General features: G+C 52.7%; 8 protein-coding genes across 8 annotated transcripts; 2 read left to right on the top strand and 6 right to left on the bottom strand.

Annotated features, from left to right (window-relative positions):
• Window positions 1-384: 384 nt before the first annotated feature.
• J4E79_003169 (uncharacterized protein) lies at window positions 385-1,454 on the bottom strand (the record flags this gene model as incomplete). The annotated part of the gene is made up of 2 exons (XM_049352064.1): window positions 385-1,089; window positions 1,140-1,454. The coding sequence occupies 2 exons, from the start codon at window positions 1,452-1,454 to the stop codon at window positions 385-387; spliced, it is 1,020 nt and encodes a 339-aa protein (XP_049213535.1).
• Window positions 1,455-1,967: 513 nt separating this feature from the next.
• On the bottom strand, window positions 1,968-5,910 carry J4E79_003170 (uncharacterized protein; the record flags this gene model as incomplete). Its single annotated transcript, XM_049352065.1, has 4 exons — window positions 1,968-2,599; window positions 2,726-4,721; window positions 4,774-4,968; window positions 5,020-5,910. The coding sequence occupies 4 exons, from the start codon at window positions 5,908-5,910 to the stop codon at window positions 1,968-1,970; spliced, it is 3,714 nt and encodes a 1,237-aa protein (XP_049213536.1).
• Window positions 5,911-6,559: 649 nt separating this feature from the next.
• Window positions 6,560-8,975, bottom strand: EGC1 (endo-1,4-beta-glucanase; the record flags this gene model as incomplete). The annotated part of the gene is made up of 4 exons (XM_049352066.1): window positions 6,560-7,192; window positions 7,240-7,558; window positions 7,608-8,539; window positions 8,592-8,975. The coding sequence occupies 4 exons, from the start codon at window positions 8,973-8,975 to the stop codon at window positions 6,560-6,562; spliced, it is 2,268 nt and encodes a 755-aa protein (XP_049213537.1).
• A 404-nt stretch (window positions 8,976-9,379) lies between these two features.
• J4E79_003172 (uncharacterized protein) lies at window positions 9,380-10,960 on the top strand (the record flags this gene model as incomplete). The annotated part of the gene is made up of 1 exon (XM_049352067.1): window positions 9,380-10,960. One exon carries the CDS (start codon window positions 9,380-9,382, stop codon window positions 10,958-10,960), a length of 1,581 nt encoding a protein of 526 aa, XP_049213538.1.
• A 393-nt stretch (window positions 10,961-11,353) lies between these two features.
• Window positions 11,354-12,034, bottom strand: J4E79_003173 (uncharacterized protein; the record flags this gene model as incomplete). Its single annotated transcript, XM_049352068.1, has 1 exon — window positions 11,354-12,034. One exon carries the CDS (start codon window positions 12,032-12,034, stop codon window positions 11,354-11,356), a length of 681 nt encoding a protein of 226 aa, XP_049213539.1.
• A 472-nt stretch (window positions 12,035-12,506) lies between these two features.
• Window positions 12,507-13,629, bottom strand: J4E79_003174 (uncharacterized protein; the record flags this gene model as incomplete). The annotated part of the gene is made up of 3 exons (XM_049352069.1): window positions 12,507-13,332; window positions 13,401-13,526; window positions 13,577-13,629. 3 exons carry the CDS (start codon window positions 13,627-13,629, stop codon window positions 12,507-12,509), a joined length of 1,005 nt encoding a protein of 334 aa, XP_049213540.1.
• A 328-nt stretch (window positions 13,630-13,957) lies between these two features.
• On the top strand, window positions 13,958-14,770 carry J4E79_003175 (uncharacterized protein; the record flags this gene model as incomplete). The annotated part of the gene is made up of 1 exon (XM_049352070.1): window positions 13,958-14,770. The coding sequence occupies one exon, from the start codon at window positions 13,958-13,960 to the stop codon at window positions 14,768-14,770; it is 813 nt and encodes a 270-aa protein (XP_049213541.1).
• A 1,602-nt stretch (window positions 14,771-16,372) lies between these two features.
• On the bottom strand, window positions 16,373-17,359 carry J4E79_003176 (uncharacterized protein; the record flags this gene model as incomplete). Its single annotated transcript, XM_049352071.1, has 1 exon — window positions 16,373-17,359. One exon carries the CDS (start codon window positions 17,357-17,359, stop codon window positions 16,373-16,375), a length of 987 nt encoding a protein of 328 aa, XP_049213542.1.
• Window positions 17,360-17,553: the final 194 nt, after the last annotated feature.

Genomic DNA, 17,553 nt, shown 5'->3' on the forward strand with positions numbered 1-17,553 from the left:
CGAAGTCGCGCGAATTGAGGCAAAAGAGTAGACAATGTGAGGCAGGAAGCTACAGGTCGCTGCGAGCTCGCTGACTGGGGAAGTGGGGATGGCGCTAAGGGGATTGGGCAAGACGCGTTCTCACGTGCGCGTTGCGGGGTTACCTTTCACCTTTGAATCTGAACCACAGCAGACCGCTGATAACAGGCACGTAATTGTACTGTGCTGCTTAGTCAAAACTGCAACCATTGTGGATGTGAGAGAATTCGGCTCTGCTGCCTAGTCCTGTACGACAGTCGCGTAAAAAGGCCCGCATGCGGCGTGTCACCATGCGACAGGTCGCTCTGGAGGAGGGTTTACCAAGACACATCTCTCCCACAAAAGGCAACGATCACCCCACGCTATTCACGACTCATACAACGCAGCCATCCGCATCTGTACGTATCCCCACGCGGTTACAGGCTCGTACTTCTTCGGCTTCTCTTCATCCCAACAACCTGGCAACGCATCGATAACTGTATCCATGTTTGGTGTCGCGAACACAGGGATTGAGTAGCGATCTGGTACTACTATCTCCCTGTCGTTCCGTTTGCCGTCTTCAGTGACCTTTTGAAGGACCGGAGGTAAGCCAACACGATGCACACTGCTTGTCCAACGATCGTTGCTCCATCTCGCCATGAGATCTCCGATGTTGACCAACACAGTGTCCTCGATGTGCTCTGCAGCACGGAAAGTACCTGGGTTAGCAGGTTCCTGTACTTCGAGTCCTCCAACGTTGTCCTGAAATAGCAAAGTGAGCGTGCCAAAGTCGGAATGCGCGTTGATCCTGCTGCGCTCATTGTTGTGTAGCTGTTCGGCGTCGATGGAGGGGTAGTGAAGAAGCCGTAGTTGGAAGAGCGACTGCGAATGGGTCGGAGAGAGGCCTGGTGCTGGAACGTTGAGAGCAATGGAGAGAGCGTCGAGGATGCTGTGGATTAGACTGGCGCACTCGACAAAGTACTTCCCCATGAATGCGCGAAAGCCCGGAAGCTTAGCTTCTGGAAGCCAGATATTTGGTTGAGCCTCATCTTTCACGTTGCCAGACTCGAAGGACTCTTTATAATCAGGCGTCTGCCTCTCATTAGCTTAGACCATGGAGAGCGAAGATGAATGCAACTAACCTCCCTCAGCTTGTTCAGCTCATTAATATCATAAACCCCTTGACTAACCTTCTCTACTCCAGGCGCCGAGTATCCACGATGATGACTGCCACCCGGCGGATGCGGAGCCAGCATCTTGGTCTCAAGCGGTAGATCGAAGAATTTCTTTGACCAAGCAAAGCACTCCTCTACCAGCTCCTTCCTCACGCCATGGTTCTTCAGGTAGACAAAGCCCATACTACGGAATGCATTGTCGATCTCCTTGGCGATCTTCTCCTGGTCCTCTGCTTTACCGTGCAGGAACGCGCCAAAGTCGACGATAGGTATGCCGCTCATCTCGTCGATGGCAGGGATTAGAAAGTGAGAAGTGGTTGTGACGGAGAAACGAACAGAGAAAGAGGCAAGTGCTGACTCGCGGGTTGCTTCTATTTTGGGCAGATAGGTAGGAACGGCAAGCACGCAGTAGTACAGCGGCGGGGTCAAGTCATCGGCAATGCGGGGTACGTTCAGTTGTCGCGAGATGCAGTAACGGATCAGCGTGCGTCAGCGCAATGCGTCTGAATTGTGAGGTGTTTCTCGATACATGCTTCTCCTATAGGATGCATAGAGTAAAACTGCGGCGAAGACTGTTGCCAAGCACGTGATGCTTCCTCGAAGCTATCATCGAGAACAGGCCAACACCAACCTTAAAATGCTACGCATACCAGATGTCCCATGTCGTTCCCTTCGTCCTAGAATGCTTTGGTGATCCACTCGCCCCATGACCATGCTACCATACCCGATGCCCTTTGGTTCCACCACAAATCCTTTCACCATCAAGAATCATACACGCCCGCTTCCCATGGAAGCTTACGACTCTCCGAACATGTCTGCCACGCCTGCCAATCCGGGACTGGTACCTCGGACTATAGTCGGCTGTTGGTCCACACTCATGTACTGCTCCATCATGACAGTCCTGGCCTTGGTCTTCGTCGATCTCTGTATTTTGCCTTGCTCGTGAATACTGACACCCTTGATGCTACTCATGAGATCCAGTACGATGCTGCGCTGCATACGTTCGTCCGACCTGTTCGCTCCACGGAGCTTTGCAAGACGGCGGTCGACGCGATACTGGTCACCCATGCCGGGTAGAGACAAGATGATCGAGCGCGGTATCTCCTCGTCCAGGTGAATGATGCCGGCGATGAGTGAGGCGAGCTCTTTCTGGCAGTCCACAAAGTATGGCTCATGGAGGGACGTAATGGCCGATTTGAGGATGTCATTGCAGAAGTAGTCCCGAATGGGCGACTTCTCCTTGAACCGTGGGAGCAGGGTGCGCAATACGCGGACCATGGTGACAACGGACCTAGTATCGCGATAACGTATTGTTGAGTTGCAGAAGAGGAGGATAGGCTCGAGGACGGCAGGCGTTGAGAGAATGAAGTCGCACATGGGCGGTGCGTTGGCTTCTTTTCGACTGTGTTCATCGTGACGGGCAAATTCTGTGACCAGGTCAGCTTTTAGTCATCAAACACGATTAGGAGACTCGGTACTAGAACCGATACCCGCACGCAGATAGAAGTCGCGAAAGGAACACCACCAAGCACGATAAATAATAGACGACTTACCCTGTCTCGAATCGAGCAGGACAGCGACAAGCGAAACCGCAGCATATGTGAGCTGTCGCAGTATGCTCTCAGTCTTCATCTCGTCCGTCAAGTTGTCGTTCTGCCCCGAATCCGCCACCTGTCGGGCAACCTCGTTCCATTCTCCGGAGATTTTTCGATCCAGCTCTCTGAATAGCCCCTGTATCATGGGTGGCAGGAAATGTGGTCGTAGACGCGCTGGGCAACCTTCAATGAGATGGGTGGATACGGTTAGTAAGACAGATAGATGATGCGCAGTCAGAGCGCCTGCGTGGCCAAACAGGGCTTGACTCAACGGGCCTGGCAGATCTTCTATCCCATAGAAGAAGTCTCGAAATCGCGTTAACGAGTAGAGAATGTAGTACGAGCTCTCCCTAATCTGCCTTACAGTGCCTCGTACCGTCGATGCAAAACCCTCAAACGTCGACTTGGAGCCACTAACTCTTGCAAAGAAGTCGTCTCGGCTCTCTGTCGATATGCCCGCTTGCCAAAACCGATCAGTCAGTACTCTCCGAATAACCTGCTGTAGTTCTACTGGCAAGTGTGACCAGTTGGCGTCGATATCGTTGAATGCTTGTGCATGGCTCACGAGCTGGAGAAGGTTTGGGAGCAGCACTGGTATGGCCTCTGCCCAGAGTAGCGCAGCAGTCTCGTACGCAGCAGTGCCATCGCGAAGCTTTTCCGTCGATGCTGCCAGTAATGTCTTAGTAAGTCGTAGTGGCAGTTGTTGAGAGCGGTCAAGAATCGATGCCTGCAACGCCTGGCCATCACTAGGCAGTTGTTGGTCAGACCAGTCCTGGACGCCGCGGAAGTTGTTTGCAGATAGAAACTCGGGCAATTGACCCATTCCCAATACGCCACAGAAGGACTGGAATGAAGAGATAGCCTGGGTGAACTCATCGTTGCGCCAAGCATCCTTGACACGGTTGAGCATCTGTCTCATGCGCTCCTCTTGCGTGGCGCGCTCTAATGTTGTACATCTATGTATGATGATGAAAAGGAAAGCGGAGTACGCCATACGTTGGCGTTCGTCAGTCGTAGGGTCATTAATCATCTCATTGACCTTGGCCTCTAGTTGCTCATAGACGTTCATAAAGTCGTCAGCGAATTTCATCGCTAGTTTCTGCATCTCAAGACTGCATATGCGCTCGAGGTCTTTCACAGCATCGGAGTACTGTGGATAATTCGTGTCATCGGCTAGCCGTACTGTAAGCATATACTCCAAGAAGGTAAGAGCGAATCCTGGACGGTCGCCAAGGGCTTTTGTTGAGAGAGTTGCCATCAAAGATATTATCTTTCTCGCAACTTCAGGATCTTCGAAATGCGCTTGCAGGATTTGCCTGCCCCACTGCTCGAGCGAGTCTTCCAGGGTATTCTGCGTCCGCTCATCATCTTGCGCGTTTTCGCCTTGCCCTTGCTGCCACTTCATGTACCCCTTGAGTGCAGCTTCGATGACAGTGACCTGCGCATCGACCTGAAGGACTTGTGGAGAGTTCTTTGTGAAGTTTTGGCGCTGGAAAGCAGGCTGATCATGGTACAGGTTCTGGAGCATGTTCGTCGCCTGAGCAAGGATATGCGCCATTGCCTCTACTGGTGTCTTGCGAACCAGGACTTCGATCACGTCTGCGCAGAAGCGCCGATAGTTGCCTAGAAAAGCATGACGTTCCGGTACTGTATCAATGTCTTCGTTGAGAAATTGTAACGTAACGTCTTCGGTATCTTCGGGTAACGATTCGTATCGAATGAGTCGGGCGCAGCACGTCTCAAGTAGCCCGCCAACCATGGAGTTGACGACATCGGAGTCTCGCACGATGCTAGATCGTAACAGCTTGGTCCAACAATGGAGAACAGGTATGGAGACGACGAGACTCGGGTTGCGCATGATATCGTATAGGAAACCGAATATGCCGGTTAGGTCGCTGCCATCTGGTATCGATTGGGGCTTTTGCTCGATGAATAGTCCGAGGCTGTTGGCCAACTGTCATCATTAGCACGGTGTGACAAGCCTGAAGGATAAGAAAGGGCCTTACTTCTGAGAGCCTCTTGCAGAGCATGTATTTCTGATCATCTATGTCATTCACATCCATATCCGTGAGCGTCCAGTTGTATACTTCTCGCAGGAGTGAAACACTGCCAGGTGTGAACATGGGGCATACAAGCTCCACAAACTCGTCGTCGTGCAGGTGGGTTCGGTTGTAGATCGCTTGGAGGGTCTCGACGGCGGCCTGTTCGTGTTAGCAGCTGTCCATGTGAGTGGATGCAAAGAGTCGACATACAATCTGCATCTCTACGGCTGGGGTAGCCAGCGCCTTGCAGACGGCCTCGATGACCTGTGTTGCAGCGATAGCCTTGGGCATGATCCACGGCATGGCCGCCTTGAGGGCCTGCATAGACTTGATAGCGCTTGTCTTAACAGCTTCCTGGTTCTGGTAGTCCTGACCCAAGCACCAGCCCAAGTTGTCGCATAGTCTCTTCAGCCATCCTTCGTCTCCACACCGCACATCCAGACTCTTCTCGCGTGTAGGGAGCTGGTCTTGTATGACGGCAAGCGGTGTGAAAATCTCGACGCAGGCGCGACCCAGGTCGCTACCTCGAAGGCCGGCGGTAGGGTCTTCGCGATTGAAGACTTCCTCAGAAAGCGTTTCCAGGACGTACAGCACGACAGCCTGGTGGTGCAGAGAACTTGTCCAGAGCGAGACCAGCAGTTCATCCATATCCAGCCACTCGGCGCCCCAACTGCGCTTCGCAATTTCCGTCCATAGCTGCGCGACCTTGTTCCTGAGGAATGCCGCATCGTCTTCGGACACGTTTTGGGCGAGCTCGATCGCATAGCCTCGTAGCGCTGTGCCTTGGTCCTCTGTGAAGTCCTCCCAGCTGTATTTTATCGAGTGCTCCAGCATAGTGAGGCCATAGTAGCGGAGGGGCGCGGGTTGCGAGCGGTCGAGTGCGAGCGTGTGGCCATGTGAAGGCGCTTCCGGGTGCCGTTTCGCTTGCTCGAGGTATTCGGTTGCCTGTCGGCGGGTATCATTCGTTGACGAGGTTGCGTATATGGCCTGCAGCGCTTCTAATATCTGTGAGAGGTCGGAGTCGCCGCTGCCGTTGGACTGTCGGTGTTGCGCTCCACCGCCGCCATTTGTTTGCGGGGCCTGGTCTGCCCCAACGTTCATCGTGCAGAGGGCGTCTCTAGCCTCGGTATGTAAAGACGTGAGGTCAGGTGAGTCTGGCGCGAACTGCACGGGGATATTGTATCAATGTCGTGTGCGTCGTGTTCTGGATTTCGAAGATTCGGGCGGAAGTTGCTGAAAGCGGAAGACGTAGAGGGCAAGGATCGTGGGTAAGGAAGCTTTGGCGCCCGGTGTCTGGGACAGACCAGAGAAGATGGCGGTGTAGCGAGTAAGCCCAGATTCATTGACTCACAGGCCGGGACGTGGTACGCTTTATTTCGAGGGTCCAGCAAGGCAGTCGAGGCCTCTGTTCACGTCGCACGTTCCACAGACGCGTTTTGCAGGCTGCAGTCCCAAAGGCACGTCACGTCGACGCGATGTCAGCTGCTTTGCCGCCAGAACTAGGCTCGTCGCTTCCGAACTAGTCTATATCCAATATCGCTATGTACAAAATCATATGTCTATCGTAAATGCTCCCCGAACACCTTTGTCAAGTATAAAAAGTCGTCCAACGCTCATGTTTGCCCAAATGAATCATATGCACAAGAACTGCTGACTGCGTGACCTGAGCATCGCATGATATTGCATCACCGTGCATCGATTGGCCAAACCCCCCACCACACCAAACCCCGACATCGTCAACTTTGCGACATTACATGACAGCGCAAGTTTGCTTTTGGCATTGCTGGAGATACCCCTCATCTTCTTCCGTGCCTAACGCGCTTCCCGGCTTTCGCACCACGCCTTTGACAGTCATGACCTGGTCACCTTCCGCGTGCCACCACCGCAGCGTCTGCTGCAGCGCGCCGTCGGTCTCCTCGGATGTGATGGTCCACTTGCCACCGCTGACCTCGACATTGGTTTGTCCTGACGGAAAGTGAAACTCGGGCAGGTAGCAGACCGTAGGGAAATCTTCCGATGTCGAGCTTGGCGCAGAGAGGGCAAGCTTGAATGTGCAGTTCTTGAGATCGAACCCGTACGACGAAATGTCTCCATGGACGGCAACGGGAGTGGGACGGATGAAGGCCTCTGCTGCTCGCAGACCCCGAACGTCGTCGTCATCTTTCTTTGAGCTCATTCGTTCTGCGGTGATGGTCTTCTGCAGGTTGGAAGGGTTAATACTAAGGGTATCGGTCGACTGTGCTCTCGAGAACGTAGGCGAATTCTTATCTAGCGACGCACGGGAGTCGGCTGGCGAGAAGGGGCCTGCAGGAACCGCCTTGTCGTCTACTGAGTAGATGGAGAGATCCTCTCCGTTCCAAAGGTCACCCCAGTAATGGCAGTTCTGGTCTTTGTCAGCCGTGTCCAATGCTAGACAGAATGCAAACATACATTTGCGACATAGGTCCACAGGGCGAAACCGTTAGCTTTACTGTCTTCAAGCGCGAAGTGATTGGCATCCAAGGCAGCTATCTGGCTGCTGTAGTTACCTGTCTTGTACGCATACTTATCGTCCATATCGTATGGGATACCGATCTCGGTGAAGATACAGGGGTGGACACCCGTGTATTCTGTACCTTCGTCTCGGATCGCCTTGAGCTGGTGGGAGAAGCAGTTTCTGATGGCATTCTCGCCAATCTTTATGGCGAATGCTGGCGTCAAATACTTTCCCCGCAATACGCCAAATACGTCAACGTTCCATACGCGGTTCCTGTGTGATATTAGATGAGATGAGATGAGAGCAGCATTCCGGAACATACCACTTCTTTGTGATGAGAGTGATGCCGTCGTAGAAATGCGGCGAGAAGATCATATTGGGATCATCGTCTTCTGTGCCCTTGACCTTTGGCGGTATCTCCAACACTGGCGGCTGGAAGAACATCAAGGAGTCCGGGAATATGGACTTGACCATCTTGCTGTACGCCCTGTAGTGCGGCAGCCAGTAGTGGTTTGTGAAGTACTCGTAGTCAATCTTGGCTCCATTCTTGGGATCGATTCCGAAGTAGTCCTTCTTCAAGACCGTGTCAGTCGCCGGGTCCCAGACACCGTGTTGCGCCCACAAGCATTCGCCCAACTTCCACCCTGGGTCGCGTTTCCAGCCGTATTTGGTGTCGTCGTAATCTTTCGATAGCCATGCCATAGTGCCCTCGGGGTCCACTAATGCCGAGCCACTCTTGTATGGTCCCAGCCCGCCAAATTCCCAAGTCGATATCTCGCAAGCTCTACCCGATCCGGTAAGTATCGCCTGCCAAGCCGTCGGCGAGGTGCCCTTCTGGAGTTTTTGTTCGCTCGGGATCTGGGTAATATCTTGGTAGCTGATGAGGCCTCTGTTGGGCTCGTTCATGCTTTCCCACCCAACGATCGGGTCGTGCCAGAGGTCGCCTGCTTGGTGTATCCGCTTCGCAAGATGCTCGCATGCCCCGATGTAGTGATCTTCCAGATAGTCCTGGATGTTCTTTCCATCTATGATGGCCTTGGGCGCGAAGTCCCTACCACCAAAGAACAGTGTCCACATGACCTGACATACTAATCGTGTGTAGTTGGTGGTCCAGATCATCTTAGGGAAAGTGGCAGGGTCGGGGTATGTGTTGTGCACGAGGGCGGCTTCGGTGACGGCGAAGTTCTCGGGGTCCAGCCCGCAAGCATAGAGAGTCCACATGGGCGCGCCAGAACCTCCAGAGAATCGTGACCACTATACGATGCATTAGAGAAGAAGTAACTGAATCTATTGGAATGCTACCTACGACATCCTGGTGAGGATCCATGAAGATGTAGAACCCATATTCTTTCGCCTTTCGTAGGAGAGCGATGGTGTGGTCTATCCACTCCTCGTCGTACTTGCCCGGGCCCGCGTGCTCTATGGCTTCCCACGTGAAGACATAGCGGATGGTGTTGTAGCCCCAACTACGTAATCGCGAGAAGTGTGTCGCGGAGTCTTCTAGCGAAAAGGGTCGGTTGACAAAGGACACATTGTCGCCGTCGAAGAAGTTGTCTGGGATGTGTGACGGCTGATCTGGCTTCGCAGGAAACTTGGCGTCGGCCGCACAGTTGATACCGTGCAGGGTGACTTCGCGGTTCTGGGGGTCTCGGAATATGCGTCCGTCGATACGCAGCCGAATGGGAGACATTACTGGTGGCAGGCGTGTGGACGTTTACGAGGAGAGTGAATGAGAGGAATAGGACAAGGTGCGCAAGGCGGGTGCGAAGAGGAGCTATGAGGTATGCGCCTGTCTAGTCCTGATGGCGTAGCGGCGGCGTTCACGGGCATGCATCTGGGCATGTCGTAATCCATGCCTGCCCGCATTAGCGTTCTGGGGGTCGCGGGGGTCAGTGCGTCCCGGCTATCATGCGGCTGGTCGCTGAGGACAAGTTGCAATTGTTCGACAGTGAAAGGCCAAATAAAGGCACGACCCGCTCTTTCCATGAACTGACCGTCGCACCTGCCGTTGCTTCTCTGCGCGGACTATACTCCTACTTGCTCGACATCCAACCTACCGTCACTCATTCATAGCACTCTCAACCGCATCCCGCCATGATACTCCGACTATCCTCTCTTGCCCTCGGGCTCCTCCCGCTCGCCAGCGCACTCTCCGCCTCGGACATACCCACGGATACTCCCGTGTCGCAGCTCATCAAGGACGCCAGCGTCCAACTCGCGACCGGCAACACCCAAGACGCCCTTCTCTACTTCGACATCGCCATCACCCGCGACCCGCGCAACTACCTCACCTACTTCAGGCGCGGCGCCGCTTACCTGCAAATTGGCCGAACGGCGCAGGCCCAACATGACTTCGACAAGGTGCTGGAACTGAAGCCCGGCTTCGAGGGCGCATTAGTGCAGAGGGCCAAGATCCGCGCCAGGAAGGCCGACTGGGCGGCAGCGCGCAAAGACTACGAGGCTGCCGGCAAGACCGATGCCATCGCGGAGCTGGAAGAAGCGCAGGGCGCTGCCATCATGGCACAGGAGGCGGCAGAGAAGCGCGACTGGGACGCGTGTATTTCGAATGCTGGAACTGCCATCTTAGTCGCGGGAGGAGCATACGACATCCGCAAGACAAGAGCGAGGTGTCGCTTCGAGAAGGGCGAAGTCGCCGAGGGCATCAGCGACCTACAGCATCTCCTCCAGATCAACAAGGGCGATATCCAACCCCATCTCCAGAGCTCCGCTATGGCCTTCTACTCCCTAGGCGAAACCGATAAGGGACTCAAGCACATCGCACAATGTCTTCAGTCAGACCCAGACTCGAAGGTGTGCATGAAACTGCGAAGAAGAGAAAAGACCCTCGACAAGGACATCCAAAAGGTGCGCAAGTTCTTCGAGAAGCGCCAGTTCGCCACCGCCTCGAAACTCCTCATCGACCGCGGCGAGGAGGACCCGGGTCTGTTGAAAGAGGTCAAGCAAGACTTCAAGGACTACACCGAACAAGGCTACATCTACGCCAACTCACCTCAAGGTCTCTATCAGACCCTCGTAGAGATGACCTGCGAAGCCTACGTCGAGATGAACAACCTAAAGAAGGGCACACCATACTGTACCGAAGCCCTACAGCTCAACCCCGACTCGTTACACGCCCTCCTTCACAAGGCTCAATTCCAGCTCGACGCCGACGAATTCGAAGACTGCGTCCGGACCCTAGAGCACGCGAAAGAGCACCACCAGAACCAGAAGCTCGACGAGTTACACCACAAAGCGCAGACACTGCTCAAGCGCTCGAAGACAAAGGACTACTACAAGGTGCTCGGCGTAACGCGCGACGCAGACGAGCGCGAGATCAAGAAGGCATACCGCAAGCTGACCAAGATGTACCACCCCGACAAGGCCTCGGCCAACAACATGACACCCGAGGATGCGCAGAAGAAGATGTCCCAAGTCAACGAAGCCTACGAAGTCCTCTCTGACCCCGAACTCAAGGAACGCTTCGATCGCGGTGACGACCCCAACAGCAACGAGCAGCAACAAGGTAATCCCTTCCAAGGCTCACCCTTCGGCGGTCAGCAGTTCATGTTCAGACAAGGTGGAGGTGGTGGCTTCCCCGGTGGCGGCGGTAGCTTCAAGTTCCAGCAGGGCGGCGGCGGTTTCCCAGGTGGTTTCCCCGGTGGTTTTGGCTTCTAGACTATTGCTATTGCTTACTTATATGACTTGGAGTTTGGGAGCATACACAGTGTGTCAGTCATTCACATGGGTAGAAGATTCTGGCGTTTTCCATTGTATGATATCGTTGCTTCGGCTGTATTGAGAAATGAATTATGGTAGCTAGTAAGTTTGAAGATACCTCTTTCCTGCTAGTCCACTTTCCTCCTTGTCCTTGACTCATTTCGAGCAGCCTTCTCTCTTTGTCGGCATTCTCAGTCAATTCCCATACCGTGGCCGCTACGAATGATCTCGTTTCCTTTTGATCTGCCCTCCAGCAGACTGTACCCTGGAGGTATTCGCTGCGCTGTACCTTGTCGAAGGTCAACGCAAAGCTCATCGGATACCTCCAGGCTGTAGTGTAAGGCGTGCACCTTACTTGGTCTCGTATGATTTAGGTTTCGCAATCCATGGCCTTGGGACGAAGCCGTCGGGTGCGCCTCGTAGCTCAATGAGCTTGCGAACAAGGTCGTTGACGAATTCGGAGCAGGTATGCTTGATCAAGTCGTCAAGACCGAGCCATGATGGTGACGCACTGAAGACCCAAAAGTCTACCAGCAACCGTCGGGCGGGTGAGCCGGTGGGGGTACCAGCGTAGATGATCTGTACTGAGGTGTTTCCAGGGTGCCTGCCGTTGGTTCGGTTGCGTCGGATTATAGCGGCGACGATGCTGTTCTGCAATGTAATGTCCAAAATCCGTTCTCCCAGGATGTAGAGTCTTGCGAGGTATATATAGCACGCCTCGTTATCAAGATGCGTGATCTTGCCTGTGTACAGCCATCCGCAATATCCTTCGAAAACGACGAGATCCACGTCAGACATGTCGATGGGCTTCGTAGCATCTGTGCGCCACTCTGATTTCAACGCGTTCTTGAAGAACCCGGAGCTCTTACTCAAGGCAGTGGCATGAACATGTAATAGCGTCTCCGGGTCGCTGCCGACGTGAATAGGTACGATGTCGCCTCTCAAGGTGGGTGTCTCGAACTCATCACCCGCCTCTACCAGAACGATCATGGCGGTAGCTGAAGTGGGCGCGGGGATCTTCACTATCGGCATGGTTGACCTGTCTGCTCATAATGTCAGTCATGAAGAACATGAGTCGCTTCGAAGTTACTTGCAGCCACGACTTAAGCCGATGTCGAAAAGATGAGTTAGTGGACGAATGAGAGGTTGTTGAAGGTGCGCACTTGTGGAACTGAGTGAGATAACATGTCTTCGATTTCGCGCTAACAATCTCTCACTCACCAACTTTGGAAGGTGCAGTCGCACGCTTCTAGAGCCAGGTGAATGAGACCCCGACATTCTAATTTGTTGATCCATTTCTGACAGACCAGGCGGCTATGTATGTGTACGATCTTGCTTCGCGCACGAACCGCACTCAGTTTAGCTTCCCAGGTGAGGAAATTACATATTACCCTGGAGGTATTCAACCTACTTTTTGTTGAATTTGTACTAGACCAGAGGACTATGTATACTTTATAGTGCATCATCACTTGTAGCGTGTTCTGGATGCAAAGGATGTAGTCTCCTACATACCCCAGAATGCATCAAGCACGTCCACCTCCTCCTGGACTGAAGGGTCAGTCTTATTGGAAAGCTCATCGTCGCTGGGTAATCCATCCTTGTTGGAGGAAGACTCGTCTTCGCTGGAAGATGCTTCCTCGCTGGAAAGCTCTTCCCCGCTAGAAGGCTCCTCCTTGATGAAGGGCTCATCTATCATAGAAGGCTCTTCCTTGATGTGGGTTTCATCCTCAACGTAAGGCTCGTTCTTAACGAAAGATTCCTCGTCAGCAGAAGGCTCATCCTTGATGAAAGGCTCAGAGATTGCCTCGCCGCCCCTGTCTTCCGGCATTTCGCTCTTGATCACGACACCCTGGTTGTAATAGGAACTTCGTTGCGAGATCCATGGCCTAGCTTGGGAAGCATCTGGTAGTCCCCGTCTGTCTAGCAGTACCGGTAAGAGGTCATCCAGAAAAGGTTTGTTCTCTGGCGCTCGAAGTCTCGTCTTCGTTACCCAAGAGGAGTCCATGTTGAAAGCCCACAGATCCACCAGGAGACGTATCACCGGGGCTTTCCTCGGAGCGCCCTTGTAGATGATTCCGATAGCTTGCAGATCAGGTACTTTGTAGCGCAGGGGCTTTTGACTCAGTCGCGCAGTGATATGGCGGTAGATTATGGCGTCGACGACATCGTTCTGGAATGTGCGGTCGATCAACTTTTCTCCCAAGACGTACATCCGAGCAAGGTAACTGAATCCATCGTGATGGTCTAGTTTCGCGTCAAGGACTCGAGTATATAGCCATTGACAGTATATTTCGAAATCATGAGGCTTTTCGTCGGACAGATCGATGAACCTGCAGAGGTACACGTACGGAGTCAGTAAATGTCTCATATGTATGTATTTCGTAAAGCGATATCTTACCTGTGAGATAACATCGACTCGTGACTAATGGCTTTTCTGAAATATTCGGAGCTGCTGCTGATGAGATCCTTGTGTACGTCGACGATTTGGAGGCCGACTTTGACTGCGATAGTCTCGCCCGAGACACTGAAGACGTTAGATGCCTGTTGTTTTAGGAGACATAGGTGTCGATTCACTTCGGTAGCTTGATGGTAAATGCAGCTGAATCACATGAGTCTGGGGAAGCCATCTTGCTGTAGGCTTCCCGCTCCTCGTTAGTAGGTAACAGCAATGAAGTGGTTAGTTAAGCAGGACAGTGGTTTGCAAGGTATTGGTCCGAAAGTGAACCCAAATTGCGACAGAACAGGCATAGAGCACGGACGCTGTAGCCTAAGCTGATCCTCAACGGTTCGTAGTGAAAGTGAGTGCGAATTTGTCTCAAAGAGGAAAGCGCGCCTTTCTCTCATATTACCCATGAATTCTTCCGCCCTCGGCACCATACAAGTCCAGTATCCCGCCCTCTTCCATCCCGAGGTCGATACGCTTCTTCAGCCCTCTCAATATCTCGACCCTTTAGGATGTCCGTTTCAGTCTCGCCACCGTCTCCACTTCTGCGCCTTCCTCGCGAACTGCGCGATCAAATATACACTTACACCTTCGAAGAATCGGAGCCCTTTTTGAAAAATCGAGCTGCAATCACGACATCAAGCAAAATCGCGCTCTTCCACGACCTCCCAGCCTTGTGTCAAGCCAACCGCCAACTATTCAACGAAGCCACGCCAATTTTCCTCGCTCAGAACCTGTTTTCATGGAACACTCAAGAGTCGATGCAGCTCCTAGATCTGTATTCTCAGCTTCCTGAAGAGGCAGCATCCAAGCGCGTCAAGCATATCTCCATATGTAACTGGACCGAGCAAGGCACTCCCGCGCACCTGGAACTGATTTCCACATTCACTCAGCTCGAATCCATCAATATTATCTTCAGTTTTCCTAGCATTGAAGACGGCGTGCGCATGGAGAGGTTCGATTATACCAACGAGCAAGAGTGCTATTTGGAAAGTGGCTTGCACTACGATCTTCCCGAAGGACGCAGCCTCGAGGAAGAGAAGGCGAGTCTTGCGCAAGACGTGGACACGTTTGTCGCTAAGTATGGTCTCGATCGCATCATCGATATGCCCAAGCTCGACGGCATACAGTTCCAATTCGCAACGAATCAGGGTGAAGAGGATGCTTTTGGCGGCAACCAGGAGTATAGACATCGCTTGTGCAATCCGTTGTGGAGGTGGGCGACGAAAAAGATGGAGGAGAAATGGGGGGCTGATAAGTTTTTCGTCACGACTACGATGCCGGAGGACTACCATCATGTGAACAGGCCGTATGTCGGGTGGTGAGCTTACTTGGACCCCAAGGTCCGCGAAACTAATCGCACTCCGCGTCGTAATAGTATCGCATATCTCACCACTCTTCACGAAATCAAACTTCTTGCAGCTGCTTGTCATACCCGTCTGAGTTGGGCTCGACGGCTGCACTCCACTCGGCGCCTTCGAGGACCTATGTATATGAAAGGCAAGTGGCGATTGCTAGGGTCAAATTGTGACAACAGTGTATGATTGTAATCTTTGAGTTATTAACAGCGGCCTGCTCCAAGACCTACCATAAGCGCTCATAGAAGCCCTAGCCCTGAGAACGAGGTACCTTCCCGACTTTAAAGTATCTATGGACCTCTCCGGCGTTGTTGTAATAATAGCTCTTAGTCAGAAGTGTCCATCAATTCATCCTTCGCATTCTCAGTCTCTTTCCCGTTGTTCTGTTCCGCCCTCAAACGGTACTGTTCAGGAGCCACCACCCACGGACTAAGTTTCCGATTGATAGGATATTTCGTACAAGAACGAATGAAGCCTCTCACCAAGTCGTCCACAAACTCCACGCTAGTTTCCTCTATAAGACTTCCTGTAATCATCCAGTCTTCATCGCAACCGTAAACAAACATATCAACCATAAGTCGGCGTGCTGGAGAGCTTGCACTACTGGTACCCGAATAGATGATGTTTATAGCTGCCTCTGGAGGAAAGGAGTCCCTTTCTACTGCATGATCGATCATAGCGGAAAGAACAGCGTTCTGGAAGGTCTCGTCAACGAGTCTTTCGCCTAAAACGTACAAACGAGCAAATTGGATGTACCTGCCCACAAGAGGCCGAGTGACAGCGACCTTTCTGCTGTAGAGCCAATTGACATAAGATTCAAAATCTTCTGGTTCTTCGTCCGCCAGGTCAATTTGTTTCTTTGCGTTGGCGCGCCATCTTCGCTTCATGGCGTTTTTGAAGAAATCAGATGTCGCCGTCAGTGTACCGACGTGGACGTGGAACTTCTTTCTGCCCACTTTGATAGGGAATGGCGCGCCTGAGACACTAGGAGAAGTCAGTAGGGCCCAATTCATTATAAGTAATAGTTGCTCACCCTGGAGATGGCGCAGTTGTGTCGTCGTTAACATGGCTCCGGGTTCTCGCGCGTAGTGACATAATGTATACAGGCGAAGTATGGTTGAATAGCTTGTTAAGGTCGGTTTAATGGTGATGATAGTGGGGTTGAGAGTGTGGAGCGGATCTTCCGGGTCGTTAATAAGGAGCTTCCACGCAGAGAGTGAATCTCAGGGTAGCATTTGCTGACAAAGTGAGAACCTGAGCGCGGCGCTTGCTCAAAGAGAATACTGCGTGAAATGAGAAATCCATTCCCCGAATGTCTTGGTCTCAATACCATTGAAAACTACGAAACTCCCCCTGTGTGGGTACATGTGCTTCAACAGGTCTCTTCACTTTTCGGTGTGAATTACAAACGAGATCTTGGGTTTTCGCTGTTACTCATAGTGATCAACAGTGAGCCGAAAGAGACTGCAATCAATGTAATTCTTACTAGTACAGAGAAGTTAAATACAATGTTGACATGGCTAATGGTACACAACATACCAAAGGCGTCCACGGGTATCAAGAAATCAATCAGTCTGCCTCTCCGAAGTCGCTATGTCCCGTTTCGGCTGCGTGCTGCATCGCGCCCCGTTCTCCTGCCCCTTTCCAACCGCACGTGTTGCACTTCAGATCGAATTTTTGTGTATCGGTGTAATAGTGGGCTTTCTTCAGCTGCCCACAGAGTTCCCTCGCAGCTTCAAGAATCACATCGTCCGCCGCATCGAATATCTTAACATCTTGCGAAGGATCTTGTGTTGACGCACCCTGGGGCACGAAGGCGATCGTGTCGTAGTGGATGCCAGAATACACCACGATACAGCGGCGCGGTCTGCCCTCGTTGAATCGGTCCACCCGGTTGTCCTGAACATTGACACTGGCAATCTCGATGTCAAACTCTTGGGAGAGAATGCTGAGTTCAATGCCACCACCCCACGAGTCGGCGTACGATATCCATTTGCAGTATTCATCCGGAGAGCGTTGCAGGATCGCCTCGTTGTACTGTTCCGGGTCTCTTTGAATAGCTTGCGCAACCATCGATCGAAGCTCGGTCATGGAATCGAGAGAATCTGTCAGGACTGCGCTACCAACAGCTCGAAACATGCAGGAGTTGTCGTCAGGCATAACCCGAAGGACCATAGTGCCACCACGGTCAGGCACGGGAACCTCGGGCGTTTCCTTGAGCGCCGAGTTCTGCTTCCGTTGAAGGGATAGCGGCGCCGCCTGTGATGTGTTTGCCTGTAGTTCTTGCTCCTGCTTCCGTTCGCTCGGATCGCCCGTGGCTTGTGCAATGACTATGATGGATGCGCCGTTCAGCTTGAGATCGATATCCTTCAGCAACGTCGACATGCCGTATAGGGAAGGATCGAGCGGTTGGGGCGGGTGATTCCATTTCAGCTCGAAGAGTGGTAGTTCTGTCTTTTCGCTGATAGAGGAGAGAAGGTCCGAGACGGCGGCGTTGTCGTCGAGTGATAGTGTGTGGGTGCCATTCGGCGCGCGTAACCGGATGCGAATCGGCATGGTTTGATGGGTCGGCTGGAGAGATGGAGGGATATACGTGTACGGAGGGATACAGGTGAGGGAGCTTCGAAGGCGTGGCGCGTGATGACAGTTGACTGGTGGGGCGACTTAGCGGTGGAGAGCTGCGCTGGTATTAGGGAAGCTGCGATGAGTGAGTTGGTATGAAGAGAGGTAAATCTTCACGAATGCGCAAA

The sequence above is a fragment of the Alternaria viburni genome (assembly GCF_023758015.1).
Source record: "Alternaria viburni strain BMP 2772 chromosome Unknown scaffold_5, whole genome shotgun sequence".
NCBI classification, from domain to species: domain Eukaryota; kingdom Fungi; phylum Ascomycota; class Dothideomycetes; order Pleosporales; family Pleosporaceae; genus Alternaria; species Alternaria viburni.